The 17,744-nt window shown below is 43.6% G+C and overlaps 3 protein-coding genes across 4 annotated transcripts in view; all 3 read right to left on the bottom strand.

The window, feature by feature from the left end:
• The window catches only part of LOC129170918 (serine/threonine-protein kinase N2-like), a 37,108-nt gene extending 33,722 nt beyond the window's left edge, over nucleotides 1–3,386 (bottom strand). Inside the window, exon 1 of the mRNA XM_054759065.1 lies at nucleotides 2,870–3,386. Within this exon, the coding sequence (XP_054615040.1) occupies nucleotides 2,870–2,896 (27 nt within the window). The 5' untranslated portion in view covers nucleotides 2,897–3,386. The remainder of the gene's footprint in view (nucleotides 1–2,869) is intronic.
• Nucleotides 3,387–3,458: 72 nt separating this feature from the next.
• On the bottom strand, nucleotides 3,459–12,535 carry LOC129170919 (alpha-protein kinase 1-like). Its single transcript, XM_054759067.1, has 2 exons — nucleotides 5,612–12,535; nucleotides 3,459–3,782 (listed from the first exon to the last, which is right to left on the bottom strand). The coding sequence occupies exon 1, from the start codon at nucleotides 10,471–10,473 to the stop codon at nucleotides 9,490–9,492; it is 984 nt and encodes a 327-aa protein (XP_054615042.1). The 5' UTR covers nucleotides 10,474–12,535; the 3' UTR covers nucleotides 3,459–3,782; nucleotides 5,612–9,489.
• Nucleotides 12,536–12,681: 146 nt separating this feature from the next.
• The window catches only part of prr36b (proline rich 36b), a 29,044-nt gene continuing 23,981 nt past the window's right edge, over nucleotides 12,682–17,744 (bottom strand). For both annotated transcript variants that reach the window (XM_054759061.1, XM_054759062.1), the window contains exon 5: nucleotides 12,682–17,458. In XM_054759061.1, the coding sequence (XP_054615036.1) occupies nucleotides 13,704–17,458 (3,755 nt within the window). In that variant the 3' untranslated portion in view covers nucleotides 12,682–13,703. The remainder of the gene's footprint in view (nucleotides 17,459–17,744) is intronic.

Here is a 17,744-nt window from a genome sequence, read left to right as displayed (position 1 = left end):
TCAGGATGATATTTAGGGTGTTTACGAGGAGACGAGGATCTGTAACCACATCTGGAGCCTCAGCTGGCCTGGGGTAGACTGACGGACATGTAGCTGCCACTTCGTGGCCTCTGAGCGCACCACCATTCAATCACATTTACACACCAGTGTGGGCACTGGAGGCGTGTGAAGTGTCTTGCCCAAAGACAACAGCAGTGACTGGGATGGAAGATGCAGGGTTTGAACTGCCAGACCCCTCATTACTAGATGATCCACTCCACCTTCCATGTGCATCACACAGAATAAATAGCACCTCTCGGGTGACACGCATACCTTGACATACTAATCAAGACCTATATGTGCAGCGGTTCTTCTTTGTTGACCATAAGTCAACATTGTCAACCACCTGTTCTGTTCCTGTATACAGCATACACTGCAAGTTAAAGTGCGCTGTCAACCAATACAAGGTCACTTCTAGCGTGTGCTGATCTGACCATGGCATAGCAAATGTGTATGCTTCCAGCTTTGTCAGAACAGTTTAGAGAAGACCCTTCTTTGTTCCAGCATACCTGTGCCCCAGCACAATGGTTGCATCAGTTTGATGTGAAGGAACTCGAGAGCCCCTGACCTCAACCCCATCAAACGACCACAGCAGTTCACACATTACACTAAGCAGCTTGTGCGTCCAATTTCACCCAAAACACACTTAAAATTGACTAAAATAAGACTAATATGATTTAGTACGGGAGTGATTATTAACTAAACCATTAATGTACAGTATGTGTGCTACTAATCCTGAGCTTTTAATGTTTAATGTTTCCCTCCACTGCACACTGAATTGGACTGACACCAGGAGAACTGCAACCTGACCTCCTGTGACACCACAACACCTTACAATGACTCACACCTGCCTCCACCTGAGGCCAACGACTGTGTGGGAGTCGACCACGCAGTGTCGCCGTCATGTAAACACTGAACTGTATTATACATTGTCTTTGAACCACGGTGGTTGTCTTCCGGCTTCAGTTGCATAGTTTTAGGTTTTATGCCATTCATGATGCAACCCTCCCATTTATGCACTGGCTTGGAATCGAACCCACAAAGTCTGCACGAAAGGCAGCAGCATGTAATATTACCATGTACCATTATTTCAGTAAACCGCACAGATGAAATTCAACCAAACGTCACGGATGTCCTTTTCCCACTACCAGGTACTACTAGTACCATGACAGTCTTCAGGGGTTTCAAGCAAGATACCAAGCTGATACCATACAGATGATGCAAACCACTGCTGGTTGCTCATTGGTTGAGCAGGTTTGATGGACTGAACTGTAACTACTGCAGATACACGGCTGAAAATGTTTGTTAGCATGTCTTGTTCCAACTGATGCCTTCATTGAAGCGCGTTTTTTTTTCACTTTGCCATGATGACTTCAGCTCTAACATTTTGAAACAGAAAATCAACCGCCCAAACGTAAGGCAAGTAGAGCAGAGCACAGTATCTGAGTCATCTGCAATGGAAAAGCGGCATAAGTTTGCAGTTTATTGAACAGTAATCCCTCGCTTATCATGGTTAATTGGTTCCAAACCCGGCCGTAATAAGTGAATTTCCACTAAGGACAATTTGTTAGTTATAAATGCAATATTTTCGTAGTTAGGAGCATAGAAAACCTGTTTATGACCTTCTAAACACGGTTTTTTAAATAATTCACAGCCCTCTAGACATGAAATAACACCCTTATAGTCACCTTTACACTCGTAATATCCAATATATAGACATAATAAGAGTAAATAAGACATTTAAGGCTTATAAATAAATAAGACTTGTGCGTGTTACTATAAATGTCTTTCCTAGGGGACTTGGAAGAGGCAGACATTGTGTGTTTATAGTTGAGATTCAGCTTGCCAAAGTAGCCAATGCTTTTAGGAGAGTAATCCCTCGTTTATTGCGGTTAATTGGTTCCAGATTCGACCGTGATGAGTGTACAGTCACCTTTACACTCGCAATACCCAATAGAGTATGTAAGTATGTGTTACTATAAATGTGTTCCCTGGGAGACCTGATAAGACAGGCAGACAGAAAAGTTGACATCGGGGGCTCAGAGTTCACGTTCAACTGTGCGTGGGTAACAGCCGCAAAAGTAGTTGTTTTTTAATTAGGGATTATTGTGCCTGTTGTGAGATAAGTCAAACCTGCAATAAAAGCCTGTTGTTCTTGCACAAGTCTGATCCTTGCGTATCTCACCGAACATTCCAGTAACACAAGTGACACCTAGTGCCCAGTGTAGACTACTACATTTCATCAATGTCTTTGAATGCCTTTTATTTGCATTTTAGTTCAATTATTTTCATGCTTGAAAATACTTCATTTAGGCACAAATATCTAACATTTGCTTAAATATCCTTTTTTTGTACTAATATTAGCTTATATTCAACCACGAAACATGTTTTATTAATATATTTTTTTTTAAACGGTGATGAAGCGAAACCGCAAAATTCAAAGTGCGACGGACAACTGTATCGTTTTTTTCTAAAACTATATTGTCCTCTGTTGCCTGACCGTAGGTCAGCCAAAAGTGCCTATCCGATCACAAACCAAAACATGTCAGTCATTTACACAAAGTGGAAACAGACAAAAACACTGAGTGGATGTCCCTTTTGCAGCTCCAAGACACCCAAAAGCTCTTGGCAAGAGGGATAATTCACTGACGGACTAAGGAATTCCAAGACTTTTGACTGGTATCTTACCCTTGTTTTCTATGATGTATCACTTTGATTCATTTACAAAGAAATAACCATGAACTGCAGTACCAATGTAACCAAAGGGAATTTCCATCATCATAAAGTCATATGGAAAGCAAACACTTAACATCAAAAGTGATTAACTTACTTGTAGGTCGTTGTTATTGGCCATCATGTGCTGCCAGGTGACTTCTATTACTGCCTGCTTCACCTTAAAGCTCAGATCATGGTACAAGCCCGCGTTGCAGTCCCCAACAAGTAGACAAAAAAAAAAAAAAACGGGCAAACGTCGGATGTCAAAAGTACACACCACGGAAACTAGTTGGAGGAAGTACCAGCATTAACCCTGACAGAAGATGGAGAGAGGGAGAGTGGACCTTCGCCTCCTGGCAGCTGGACGTCAGCTCCTGGTGGACCCTGAGCTGCATCACGCAGAGCAGCCAGTCCCGCCTGTCTGCTCATCCTACGGAGGGGACGCCTCAAGGATCCACCGGGAATCACCGCCGCACTGTACTCCACTCCCTACGGACACCTGAGGCCATGTTGCCGGCTTCACAGCACTCCCGGCCGGGATCAGTTGAACGCTGACAGGCGCAGAGTGACGCCGCCAGGGAGGGCGGAACAAACGTGAAGTTGCCTCAAGTGGGAATGCTTCCGTTTCAAACTTTCAAAGTAAAGTTCATGTAAAGCGTGTGTGTTGGGGGGAGGGGGGGTACGTACTACAAATGTTGCTATCTGTCCGATAATAATCACAGGGTTTATAAGGGCTTTTTCAACATTCTTTAATTACTTTGCCTTTAAATTTGTTTAGAATAAAACACTAGACAAATATTATCTTAATATATACTATTTTTTTTAATGTATACTAAATATGTTTCATATTACGTAAGCCTGACCAGATAATATCATTTGTGGTTTGTCATGTTAATTGTGGACCCCAAGCACACTAGTAACAGGTTTCCATATTAGTCGACTGGGTGCATTATTTTGAAAACGTAGCCTCATTTCCTGCTTTTTAACTGTGTCAAATGGTGGTAGCTTGATGCAGTAGAACAGTGGACCTGTTGACAAGAGGAAATTACAACAGGGGTGTCATTAGTATTTATATTAATTATATAATGTTATATAATATAATAATCAATTTTAAAATATAATATGTTCATATATTTTATGTAGCATAGAAAATGTATAGCTTCACAACATTAAATATACAATTAATGTGGTTTATGACGGTAATAATGCTCAGTATAGATTGACACTGGTAAATAAGACCAGCATAATCCTGCCTTTACATTCGTGGCAAAATATTATAATACACTGTATACTAATAGGAACTCTCAGTATGGACTTGCATACATGTGTCAGTCAAAGTGAGCATTGTTGTAAGCTCATTAAAAGTGTGCAGGTGTACCTAATGTTGTGAAATGTAGTGAAATCGGTGTGTTTTTAAACTTCATGTCACAACTATGACTTTATTTTAGAGGCGTTTCTCTCTTTTACTAATGACTACAAACACAACATCCTTGGCGTGCGTGACAAAATATGACAGCTCGACGGCTTTCACACAACTTTATTCAACATTTTGAACAGTTGTTTTGTATGCGTTTTATATGGAAAGTGATTTGGCAAAAATGACGCGTAATACAAAAGATGTGGGTGTCAAGCTTACACAAAACACCACCACTTTGGATGTAAACACCGACGTTTCACACGAGTGCATCAACTCCAAACACAAACACAACAGATAGCGATTTAAAAAGGGGTGGGGTAGAGGCACTGTACTAGACAATGATTCTATGATATATCTCATACAAGCATGCTTTGCAAGTGCTGGTTGTGCTTGATTGCTCTTTACAGATTGCATTTTTTGGATAAAAAATAAATATCATTGAACTATATAGCAGCTACTCGTTCCATATCAAATTCTAATCTAATAGAGTGGACATTGCATACACAATGAATGATTTATAACCCCCTTCTAAACATACTCATAGCATTACTTAAATATGATCTTATATTAAAATATAGCAGCAATCTCAACAGTGTGGCATATTTATCCATATTTTCTTACAAATTTTATAAACAATTACACTTTCGCGTTACCAAGTAGAAATTGTTACGCAATTCCAAAATATTAGAGCTGCTTTCAAATGTCAAGATGTCAGAACCGCAAACGTCTTACATATGAAACCATTTCTAATTCCAGCACGTCATAAAAAGCACCACATTTGAAAGAGCTTGAAAGTGTTCAACGTCAATACAAAACACAGAACTAGTGCATATCCAACGCAGCCTTTAGGTGGCGCTGCTGTTGTTTTTATCACTGTCACATCTCACAGGTGGGGGTTTTTTTTTCGCTACATATAAACTATTTTATTCAATTGGCTGAATTGTTGACACAACTAACACAAAAACAATAGTGTAATCTTATTTGTGACTTTTGGACAGTAAACACTGAATCCATATGAAGTCAGACGTATTTCTGCTTACAGTAAAATGATGTGCGATATACCACAGACCAAATGGAACAGATTAGACACATTTCTGGTGGTTTTGTCCCCTAAAGTACTCCTAAATGTCAAAGATGTGTGATGGTACATGACGTCCATGTACCCCTCATTTGAAAAGAACAGTTTTTTGTGCACAGAATATACGAACGAATAAACAAAATCACATTCATTCTAAATGTATTGAGTGCCTGATTACCTTTTTTGGTAACGTGTGTCAAAATACGTGACGGTTTTATACGTATGAAGTCATTGATGAACTATAGCAAGGACAGGTGTGTCATAATAGTGGACACCCTATTAAAGCATTATAATTGTTAAATTAATTGCTTAAATTGACCTTTAATGGCAGAAAGTCCGCTTTTGGAAATTAGCTAGCTTACCTGCCACATTGCCATGTTGGGGAAGCTATAGCCTGGGGCAGTCACGTGACTGCAGTGTTGCCAACGCCTGAGTGAGAAATGTTGCTATTGGCTGTCATAAAAGTTGCGAAATGAGATCACCGTCTAATTTGCATAATCATGAGTATGACTTTGTGTATGACAAGTTCAGAAGGCGTCCAGCTTGCCTCAGTGAACGCCTTCAACATTTTCAATAAAAGTGACTAATTGTAACATTTTATTAGTTCCACATCCAAGAACACTCTCCGTCTCTCTTTAATTGCCGTTGTTCTCTCACGGCAAAGGAAGCTTACAAGCTCACATGTCAACGACAGTTGTGGTTTTCTCTGGAAAAAACTGCCCCTAGCAGTATAAAAATATGGCGCCGGAGGGGATGTCATGGTGACCATGCGGAAGCATAATCCAATCTTGAGAACGATACGTGCTTTCGCATCAGTGTCTCCAAAAGTCTCCATGAACACGAGAAAAAGTTACTAGACTTTATCGCATATGTCTTAAAAAAAAAAAAAAAAGTCTGGATCCCCACACATTTGCAATTCCGCATTCACGACCCCGCAAATTCCCAGACTTTTCTCAACATTTTCTTTCTTACACATTTTTTGCAAAAGGCAACGCATCTCATTCCCCAAAAGTTGGTGAACATTTCTAAATACGTGATAATACATTTAAATACCTATACATTGTATACTTTAAATGCATTTAATAAGTGTGTGGGGCATATTTAGGTGTAACGGACCTTACTTCCTGAACCTTAAGAGCCGCGCTGAGCATCGAGTTGACAGTCTGGGCTTTTAGCTTGATGCTTAGCAGACCTGTCATACTCGTCCTGGCTTCCAGCCTACTGCGGTGCGCACGGCTGGCTGGACCAGGCGGTTTACAAAGGGGTTCTGGATCTGCATCCAAACTAATAATTACAACAGTCACTTTATTGCAAATGTTGAACTGAAACCGGAGAACGTTAAGCTAGCAGAAAGGGTGGGGGTAACTGTGTGCCAAAAACAGACATTTTAAACTGTGTGTTGATGACTCCTTACCCTTACTCTAAGTTGGCAACATTGCATGACTGTCACATGACGCATTTCTTACCACTGCACATTTAGTTTATATACATTGTTACATTGTTTCTGCACTGTTCATGTTTTTTTCTGCATGGTTTAATTTATTTTGCACAGTTATGCTTTAGTTTAGTTACTTTGCTTTACTCTTATTCATGTAGGTTTGACCTTTTATATTATTTCTTATATTCCAGTGTGTTACTTGCATTCATTGTGGGAAGCAAAGGAAGAATATCATTGTTTCCTTATGATGTGCATATGACAACAAACATTATCTTATCGTATCTTATCCCATAACAATCTTAGGGATTTAGGGGCTAAATCAAAGTCAAGCACAGAGCTGCGATTTTAGGACATTTAAAGTGTGCCCCCACGGGGTTCAATGTGTTTTCTAACATATAATGATACATTATTGCGCATCCTTGATTAAAATTCAGTCTACACAAATGACAAAATAGTCTATGCAACAGCGTGTATAAAAAGACTCATGATAGTGACTAGAGATTAAGAATAAAGATTCCCCCACCCTACACCCCGCCAGCTGCCTCCCCAGAGCGTTGCATTGTCTCATCCCAAATATCCTCTTCTTCCCTCACCATGACATCATCGGTAACCTTGGCGACTCCCTGAATGCAGGCCGACCCAGGAAATGAGGCGACAGCTTTGGAATTTGAGAGGGATGACAACAACTGCACCCCTGACACCACCCTCTACCCTCCCCCCCACCGCCACCCCTGTCTACCACAGCACCCTCCTCCCATGACAGAACAAGGAGGGCCTTCTTCTCTCTCACACCCCCTTTTGGTCCTCCATGACTGATGCTTCTATTGGCTCCATGAAATCCTGGTTGTCCGATGAAGTCACAGCAACATTTAGTGACTGGAAGCCGTTGAATGCGCCCAAAGCCTTTTCAGACTGGAAATAATCCTATTTGACGCCGCACAATAGACTGTTTCATTTTTTTTTTTCACACCGTGAGGGTGTTCAGAAGTCCGCTATCATGAACATCCATAAAAGAAATCCCGACACTTACCTGTAAACACACTTAAACTCACATGATTATTTAAGGAAAAACGAAGTGCAATTTTGTCATAGCTTTGTAAACTCATTGGGAACAAACATCAGGCACACCTGCAAGAGCTGTATCGAAAACGCAGTAACGTGCAGATGTACCCAACGAAGTGTCCATTAAGAGTACAGTACGTGGTACCCACAAGCAAAGTAGTGCATTTCAGAGTAAGACGGGAAGGAAACATGCTCTAAAACAAGCTCACAAGACATCATATGCATGTTTGGGTGCGAGCAATCAATGACACAGTAGAGTAATAAAAGAATGCTTAGGGTCTGACATCAAGTCAAGCCTTTGTGGTCATATGACTGTGAAACATGTGATCTAATGTGATCACACGTCTTTCCCTTGGGACCCTTCCAACTGCCTCAAATACAAATACATGTATAAAAGTACATCACCTAAGGTCAGGAGGATTTTGAGCATGAAAAAAGTTCTTACTTTGGAACAACTGCGGTAAATCGACAGGAAGGATTATTTGTTTACTGTCGAAGTCCTGATTAGAAGCTAAAGGAGCCAAGTCAAGAGGTGTCCAAAGTGAGGCCTGGGGGCCATTTTCTTTCTATCTGCCCTTGGCATATTGTAAAAATAAAATTAATTCATTATTAATGAGAGGTATTATTAGATATTACACCACAGGTGGTCCTTGGGTTACAAACCATTTCCATTCCTAGACTGTGATGCAAGTAAAGTTACTGTAAGTCGGAACATATATCTTAATTAACTCCTAAGTCACTCACACCTTACACAGAATACATGAATACATAAATGCAGCAGGAATAAAAAGAGAACAACTCCCTACTTTTTTGGAAAGATAACCTCCTCTTCTCCTCCCAGATCTCCTTGTAACAGCGGGCAGAAACCACAACCCCTCTAGCGTTCATGAATCTTTATCCTCAATGATGGAGTGGCCAATATTGGTGGGCACGTCTCCTTTCTCACCTTTTAAGATGTTCATTTTCACTTTAATGGTGATGGCTTTCCTTTTCCCTGGCGCACCACAGCTTGGGGGACATAATGACGTCCTAAAAGTTAACTCCTAAGCGATGTTATTCTTCCTCAGGGTAGTTTTCTTCCGCCCAGCACGAGGCACACACTGCATTCATTCGTATTTTTCCACCGGAGCCGTCGCAACGTGCGTCAAAGCGGACCCCCGCATCCTTCAATTGTTCTGTATGCGTCCCCCCCGCTGGAAAAAGTAATAAATGATAAGCGCAAAATTCAACCATCAGTATTAAAGCTACTAAAGTCACGTGTTAGTCTGTTTTTTTAAAACCCGACCGTGACCGATTATTGCGTTAATGCAGGAACGGCACAAATAAATAAATCAGCTTGCCACTTGATGCCAGCAGTGTTGGCTTACCATTCCCCCCCCCCGCAACCAAACGGCTTCTAATTTAAACCGTGACTGATTGATGACCAGCATTCTTTTCCACCAGTAGGAAGTTGGTGTCACGTTTTATTGCCTTCTTGCGCTGACAGCGCATAACGTAATGACCCAATAGCAAAATAATGGCAAATATTATTGACCCTTACCCGATAACTCTAATAACTTGTTGCCAGCTGACACATAATCCCCCATGCAGTAATTATCCAAAGGGAGGTGCTTATTTATTTGACTAGTTAAATCCAAGTGGTAACTATTTTTTGGCCAGGCACTGTATATACCTGCTGTGCATATGTTAAACTGGTTTAGGGTATAAAATTAAGAATATCATTGTGGACCCATGTATTACTCAGTGCTGGGTCTCCACCTCCACCACAGTCCAGTCTCCAGGAGAGGAGGCCTCCTGGCCGTCTGGGGAATAGCTGCTGACAGAGGTGACTGTCGCATCAGGAGGACTGAACTGTTGCAACAGGTTGGGCCACCTGCTGCTATCCACGCGATTCAAAGTGCCCCCTGCCCCCACGGGCAGCAGCAGGAGGGGTGGGCATGCTCCATCCCCAGACAGCATTAGGGTCTGGTTAATGAGCTGTTGAACAATGTCCACCTTCTTGTTCCACTCTACTTCCTGAGGAGGCAGCGGACACAGCTGCCTATGGACGTCTTGCCTTCTCCCTTGCATGTTCCTGTTCTGCTCTCCTCTGGTGTCATCATCCTCGTCGCTGGTTTCCATGGCTTCATAGATGGTGCACAGGCCCGAGGATGGCGAGAGCATGACTCCAGTTGGGCTCCTCCTCAGCTGTTGCTGTTGTTGGATCTGTTTCTGCTGCATGCGGTACTGCTGCTCCAGCTCCAGCTGCCACTGCAGAACCTGCCTGCGGTGTCTGTGCTCTTGCTGCTGCTGTTGCAGCTGCAGCTGGAGGAGCTCCCTCCGCTGCTTCTCCAGCTGCTTCTGCTGCTCCAGACGGAGCCGCTCCTCCTCCAGCCACTGCCTCTTCTGCCGCTCCTGTTCTTGACGGTGCTGCATTTCACTGAGTTTCTCCTGGTGCTGCACGAGCCGCCGCAATTGTTCCCCCCGCGCACCACAATCATCATTGCTCTCAATGAAAGGTGGGGCGATTTGGGCAAATTGTGCCGCAACAGCTGGATCAATGGGCCTCCTGTTGCCTGGAACCAGTGCCAGATAGTGACCATTGGCTATGCGAACCGTGGTGGTGTGATTCTGGTTCTGGTTGTCTTCCAGTGAGCGTGTTTGCAGCCATGAGTCACCCACTTCCTCTCTCTTCTTGTCTCCTGTGAGACAGTTTAGATCACTTGGTGCATCCATTAGATGCATGCAGAAACAGAATGGGTGGCACAACGACAAGGAGGAAGAAATGGGTTCAGGAGAGATCTGACACAAGGGTGAAGGTGCAACTCAAATGGAAAAAGTCCAGTTTACACAATAACAACAACAGTTTACACAATAAACAGCACAGTGTAAAAAATCCAAGCATAAACACATCATCAGTTGTTAAAAGTCTATCACAGCCACATTTTAAGAGTATTTACATTTGCATTACAATGGATTAAGCGTATCTTATTGCATTTAGAGGACAAAGAAGGCATCTGGCTTCTCAGGACATAGCACTCATAGGACTCATTTAAATGAATTATCCTCCCTGATAAAAGTACATTAAGTATAATTGTTGACCGGACTTTGCACCAGAAATGGCCGCATCTGCATGATAACACTTGGACAGCAAGTGGATTCTGTTTTCAAAGCTTTTGTCTTGTTATCATGCATAACAGCAGCCATTTTCAGTACTGGCATGAAAATACAATACATATTAAAAACAATAATAGGACAAAAGGGGGGTAACAAAGACAAAACCTTACATATAACCTCTCTAAATGGCACCCTGTATTACCGGTTACCCCACCTCGTGCTTCCTTGGATTATATTCATTATAACGTAAAAAAGTTTCACAAGGGCTCTCAGCCTCTTAGAACAATAATCCCTGAAAATGTATCAAGTAGATTTTAAGAGTGTGTTCACGCTTGTCGTGCGGTACTTTTAAAAAGTTGGTGTGCACTTGATTGCGGTTGGGTTAGCGTTCACACTTGTATTTTTGTCAGCGTACCAAATAATGCTCACAGTTAAGGTTATGCATAAAGTTGTGTATCAACTAGACCGTGGATGTGACTTTTCATTGTTCGACGTCACAGCATCACGTCTTGTGGGTCACATACACTTGTAGGACTTTTTTCTATCATGACTTAAGCAAACTTAATTAGCAACAAAAACTACTGTACTACTGTATTTACACTTTACAGGTTTTGCTAACCAACGCCTGGTTTCGTTTGTATTTGGTGACGTTGGTCCGCACAGCTTTGCACTTTCCTCACTCAGGACTACAGTAGAGTCCACTTGCAGACAGATCAAGACCCGTCTCTCAGGCTGTTTGGTCCAGTCCTGGGTTCAGTGCAGTGCATGACACCAGAACAAACGAACTGTATTAGCAGGGCAAACAACTACCCGACCAAAAATGACAAATGTGAACGTACCCTAAATGCACTGATCTGACATTTGTCCTAAGCTGCGATACTGCTGAAAATCATTTGGGTTCTTGCTTAAAAGGGAAAAAAATGAGACAGGAAACCTAATATAACAACTATAATATAACTGCAAAGAGGCCACAGCACTTCCAGAGGGACATCAGTAACAGACCATATAAGGATTGTTTCACAACAGGTTACCAGGCTAAGTAAACCCCAGACTCCCAGCACCATAAGGGGGATCCAAGCTTGTGTGTGACAAGATGCAGGTACAGTATGCACATGCAGTGTTCGTGATTTGATACAAAGCTCTGGAGTGTCAAGAAAAGGGGAGTAGGCCATGGAAAACGCATAAATGACAAGAAGTGACAAATGTGTTGGTCTTTTGGAAAGTCAACATTCAGATGCATTCCACAAGGCTAGTGCTATGAGGAAAATTCCAGCATTTATACACACGTTTGTGAGTTTGTGCAGAATTATCTGAGCTGCTAATAATGTCTTAGTATAGAAAACATGTGCGGTGTACAGTATCAGGCTATTCAATCAGTCATACTGGTCAATAATGTCCAGTGACCTTTTTTTTTCATATCGTAACTTCTGGAATCATGTGCCAAATTGATACCAAAAGTAATCAACAGTATACGGTATCAGAGAAACCTTTTCAGACATGTAATGTAGATAGAAACCCAGAAAACTCCACAGAGCACATTGAAGTGATGAAGTCTGAATGTGATGTTGATTCTCATCCAATCATGAGGGCAATGAGCATGCTGGAGGGTACTCGGGTAACTTCAAGAGAACCTCTTTGATTTGACAAAATTCCATTTTTTAGACACAACACCATTGTAGGAAATGTTGCATCACTTCCTGTTTACCGGTTATTCCCATGGGTCGGAACGGGACGTGCCATGGGAAACCAAATGTGTTGACAAACACAGTGACAAAAACACAAGGGCAGTAATTACGAGCAGCTGGAAGACTTTGGACAAATAAGAAACAGGAACAATGCCTTGCAATGATGTTTTAATGGAATTTTGAAAGACAACCTAGTGTGAACCATTACTTTACGAACTAGAGCAGAATTCCTTCAAAGTTATCAGGTAGTACACAGTCTTTTTGCTAGTTAAACATGCAATATATTGTTGAAAGAGTTAACCAAACGTCCACTATAAGTGTAAAAGCTGCGATAGAGATGAACAATTCATGGCCTCAAATTACAAATAATAGGCTAGTTAGTCACAACGTCTGTGCTAACTGAGGTTTGTATTTTAGACACTTAAAATCAAAAGCTGGAAACACTTTTCGTAACTGCATGTTATACAACTTAGCAATCTATGCAAACAAGAAAGCCTGTTGAAAGACACGTTTAAAAACTTCACCTTAACCAACTGCAATCTAAGACTCGCATACCTACCTTGACACATCTGTAAGCCGTGTTAAGACCTTGCAACTAAAACTTTTCAAAAAGCATGTAACTATCGCTATGGTGCTGCTGAACTTGGAGTGTAGATACGCAAAACAGGGAGGACCGGGTTTTGACAGAAACAAAAAATAAAACAAAGAACCAAATACAAAAAAAAAAACAAACTCATTGACATTTGATTGGTAAAAACAGTAGGATAAATACAAGATGAGTCCACTTTGTTCCGTGTGTTTTTGTTCTTTTTTTTTTTTTTTTTTAGTTTAAAAGTTCAGTCACATTGGACGAATCAGTCAGTACCCCTTCACCGAATACGCAGTGCGACTTTAAAACAACATTCTACTAGAAAATGGTCTTCGCTATTGTACATCGGAGCCGTACACTCAAACCTGTGACCATAACAGTATAACTGAGGGAGGCTTCATTTCAAAATTGCCAGTCAACATTTCCATCTCCTTGGTCTTTTTTGTTTTTTTAATTCTCATAATATCTTGCTCTCCTTTTTTGTTCCTCTAAACCATCTAACCCAACTGGAGAGAAGACAAACACTAGGTAGAGGGGGAGGGTTGCAGGGAAAAGGTGCATTCCAGGGGGTAATTGTGAAGGGCTTATACATTACCTTCCAGAAAATCAGTCTTATCACATATGGTAGAGTAGTAGAGCGGCTGGCTGTCATCTGTGTTTGCAGATTCCTGGGGCCCAAGGTGGTGACTGGCCTCCAATGGATCAGCCTCCTCTAAGTGGTGTGCAGTAATCTCTCCCCCAAGCATGTAGTGGTGCTCATCTAGACCGGGCTGTTTATCTTGTTGAAAACCCAAAGGCATCAGGGCCACAGGTCGACCCAGCAGGTCTTCAGCCTGGGCAGCAGCAGCAGCCGATGGCAAGGTCAGCTCCTTAATGAGGGAGGGGTCCTTGGCCTCCTCGGGCAGCTGCTCCTCATTTTCCAAGGAGAAGATACCTGGGCTCTTTCCGCAGCTCTCAGCCATGGAGTGGGCATTCGAATTGGAGGTGGTACAGTCAAAGCCGTATGATGCCACAGAATTGGCTGACTGAGGAGTGGCTCCGCCTCCATCCTCTTCACCATCTCCAGGTGGCATAACTCCTGCCTCCTCGTCCTCATCAAGCGCAGGTAAACTGCATGTCGGAGTAGGGCTTTCAAATCCTGCACTTTCACCCATCATCACTGCTGCATCAGGGTCATTTATCTGCATCTCACCCTCTGTATCACTGGCCTCATCTACAGAGGTAGTAGGAGAAGATGGAGCAGATGCCGGAGCAGTAGGGGGTCCTGTTCCCGGGACCTCATCAGCAGGAAGTGTCTCAGCCTCTTCCTCTTCTCCATCACCTTTCTCTAAGTGAATACCCAGATCCTGCTCCATGTCTGGCTGGACTGAAGCAGGAACTGGAGTCTGCTGTTTGTCTGAGCGGGACTCCACCCCTGAGCTGCTGTCATAGTCCCGGAGTTCCTCTGGTGTGCTTGTCTCGCTGCCGCTGTGGGCGGCAGGAGCTGTACCGCTGAGAGCACTAGACTGGGGAGCAAGCATATTCTGAGTATCCTCAAGGACAGAGCTCTTCATCTCATAGAATGACTGTTGCTGCTGGTAGTCTTGCCCCGACAGAGGAGCCAAGAAAGGGGCACTGCCATCCAAACCAGACTGGGCAGGGGACTGGGTGGGTGTTTCGGACTCGGCTGCACCATGGTCTGAGACAGGGCTGGGGGAAGAGACGGGGAGCAGTGAGGCTGGCTGAGCCCAGGTATCACAAAAAGGGTTTGTCTGACCCCAGGAAGAAGTGGGAGGGACACATGGTGGAGGATCAGCATGGTTGAGGTTGTCCAAATGTCCCTCCTCATTAAAGTCATCTTCTTCTGCATTCTCACAGCTCTCTGTTACTCCTTCACTGCGCATCTCTACATCGTCGTCCTCCTCGTCTTCATCTTGTTCCTGCTGCTGGAACACCTTATGATGCTCCTCTGCTCTCTCTGAACTTAAGTCCATTTCGTCCACACGTTCGTCCTCTTCATCCTCATCTTCCTCGTTGGCCAGCGTTTCCACATTGGGAGAGCCCATGAGGTTACCATCACCTTCAGAGCCACGGAGACTTGAGTCGATCAGGGCATCTGAGCTTTGGGTGCCTTCTAATAATGCAGTGTGCTGGGTGCTGCTGAGGTCAGAAATGCCCTGCTGTCGACTGCTGGTGCAGCTGCTCACGTCCTCAGAGTCCATTCCTGATAGCAGGTCGTCACAGTGCCATCCAGAAGATCCACCAAAAGCAGAGGGGCGGATTTGGAACTCCTCAGAAGGCTGAGAGGTGCTCATATCAGTAGTCATGGAAGAGAGCTGATGGCCTAATCTCCTCTGTTCCTCATCTTCTTCATCCTCGTCATCATCTTCGTTTATTTCCTCATCAGCCTTTTCCACTGCTACTTCCTGATCATGAGGTGACATCATGTCCCTTGAAGTAAAGTCCTCCACGGGTAAGGCACTCAACAACTGAGGCTCTGCCATAGTGAAAGTCTCTGTGGAAGGAGCAGTAGAAGTAAAGATATTCTCTTTTTCTTCTTCTTCCTCTTCCTCTTCTTCATCTCTCCTCGTCTCCCATGTCTCAATCTGTTCGTTATACTCCTCTGACGCAAAATTCATCATACTGTGAGGTGCCTGGGGAGCATCGTCACCAATGTTCCTGTTCCAGGGATCTGGCTGGATATGCATGTTTACCAGAGCAGAGGAATTCTGAGACTCTTCGACAGGAGAGACAGCACCTGGTGGGGAGGACGGAGGAGAAAGGACTGTGGTTCCCAGGGAGGGAACTGATTCACTGGCAGACTGTTCAAATTTAAAAAGGTCGTGGTGAGCTGTTAACTGAAAATTGTAGCCAGGTTCCTGATGTAATCCAGCTCCTAGCTGTGGCTCCTCTGATGGCTCAAAGGCTGGTTCATCGGGGACTTCGGGGGACATTTCACGTGCTTCAGCTTTTATGGACGGTGGTGTCAATTCTCGGGTTGGTTCTGGCACTGTCTCGTGTACGGTTTCAGGGAATGGGTCTTGTACAGGTTCTGGGGTGAACCCTCGTAGGGCTTCGGGTGTTGGTTCGCGAAGGGGTTCTGGTGTGGCTTCCCACAGGGGCTCTGGACTCAAATCTCGTACAGGTTCTGGTGTGACCTCTCGCAAAGGCTCTGGTGTGGGCTCTTGTAGAAGTTCTGGTGTTGGTTCCAGACAAGGTTCTGGAGTGAATTCTCGTACTGGTTCTGGTGTTGGTTCCCGACAAGGTTCTGGAGTGAATTCTCGTACCGGTTCTGGTGTTGGATCCCGACAAGGTTCTGGAGTGAATTCTCGTACCGGTTCTGGTGTTGGTTCCCGACAAGGTTCTGGAGTGAATTCTCGTACAGGTTCTGGTGTTGGTTCTCTATCAATATTGGATATGGGTTCCCAACTAGGTTCTGCAGTTGTTTCTCGCACAGGTTCGGGTGTTGATTCTCTATCAATATTGGGTGTGGGTCCCCAACTAGGTTCTGGAGTTGATTCTCGCACAAGTTCAGGGGTTGGTTCTCTATCAATATTGGGTGTGGGTTCCCAACTAGGTTCTGGAGTTGATTCTCGCACAGGTTCGGGTGTTGGTTCTCGAACCAAATATTGTGTAAGTTCTGGTGATGCTTCTCCAACGTCTGGTGTAAGCTCCCTCATGAGTTCTGTTGGTTGTTCTTGAAGGGGTTGTGGTGTTGGTTCTAGGACAGGTTCCGGTGTAGGCTGTCGCATGGATTCTGGTGTTGGTGCTGGCATGGGTTCTGGTGTAGGTTCTCGTATAGGTTCTGTTGTTTCTAGTGTTAATTCATGTACGTGTTCTGGAGTCGGCTCGGGAGTTGTTTCTTGTACGGCACAGCTCAATGTGGTCTGACTGGACATTTGCTCTGCAGTATCAAGAGATGCCACTACGGCCGCTTCTGCAGGTGGCTTTGGCTCATCTGACCCAGCAATGGTAGCTGCTGCACTAGCAATTGCTGCAGCTGCAGCTACAGCAGCAGCAATTTCCTTTCCGGTTTCAGTGGCTGCTCCTGCTTTGGGTCCACGTTTCACAGGAGTTGGGGTGCTGCTGCCCACAGTCTTCTTGGCACTAGAATTTTTGGTTGCCACTGTTTTGGAGGCAGGTGTCTTAGAGGCATCCTTGGAAGGCATAGACTTATTCTCTTGTGTTTTGGAACTTTTTGGTGTCTTTGTGTCTCCAACTTTAGATGGCTTTTTGGATGTGATGTCTGATTTTGCTGCTGGTTTCGGCGACTCTGGTTTTGCCGATTTTATTGTTGAGGGTCTGCTCAGTGGAGAATCTGCAGGCTTTCTGGCTGCTGGGGTGGCAGGTTTGATAACATCTATGGAAAGGAAACACAAATAATAGCTATTTAAATCATATCATAAAACTTACACCACATAATGAAGACAAAAAGCAAGTAAGTCAACATTAAACGAGCCTGTTGTGGTAGCGAAAATAATAGCGTGTGGATGCAGAGAGATGCCATCATTGAGACAAAATGTCAAAGAAAGTGTTTTACTAACACTTAAAAGAATACTTGTTGTAAGATATTAAAAATGTTATTTCCCATTCATCCATCCATCCACCCACCCACCCATCCATCCAATGTCTGGTGTCTGGTTTTA

Source organism: Dunckerocampus dactyliophorus, chromosome 18, assembly GCF_027744805.1.
Source record: "Dunckerocampus dactyliophorus isolate RoL2022-P2 chromosome 18, RoL_Ddac_1.1, whole genome shotgun sequence".
In the NCBI taxonomy this organism is placed as follows: domain Eukaryota; kingdom Metazoa; phylum Chordata; class Actinopteri; order Syngnathiformes; family Syngnathidae; genus Dunckerocampus; species Dunckerocampus dactyliophorus.
Note: the sequence above shows the minus strand (reverse complement) of the source record. Positions and strands in the feature narration are given on the sequence as shown.

What these genes read in the sequence shown, in the direction of transcription:
- LOC129170919 (XM_054759067.1), bottom strand. Translation starts at nt 10,473, where the DNA reads ATGCATCTAATGGATGCACCAAGTGATCTAAACTGTCTCACAGGAGAC.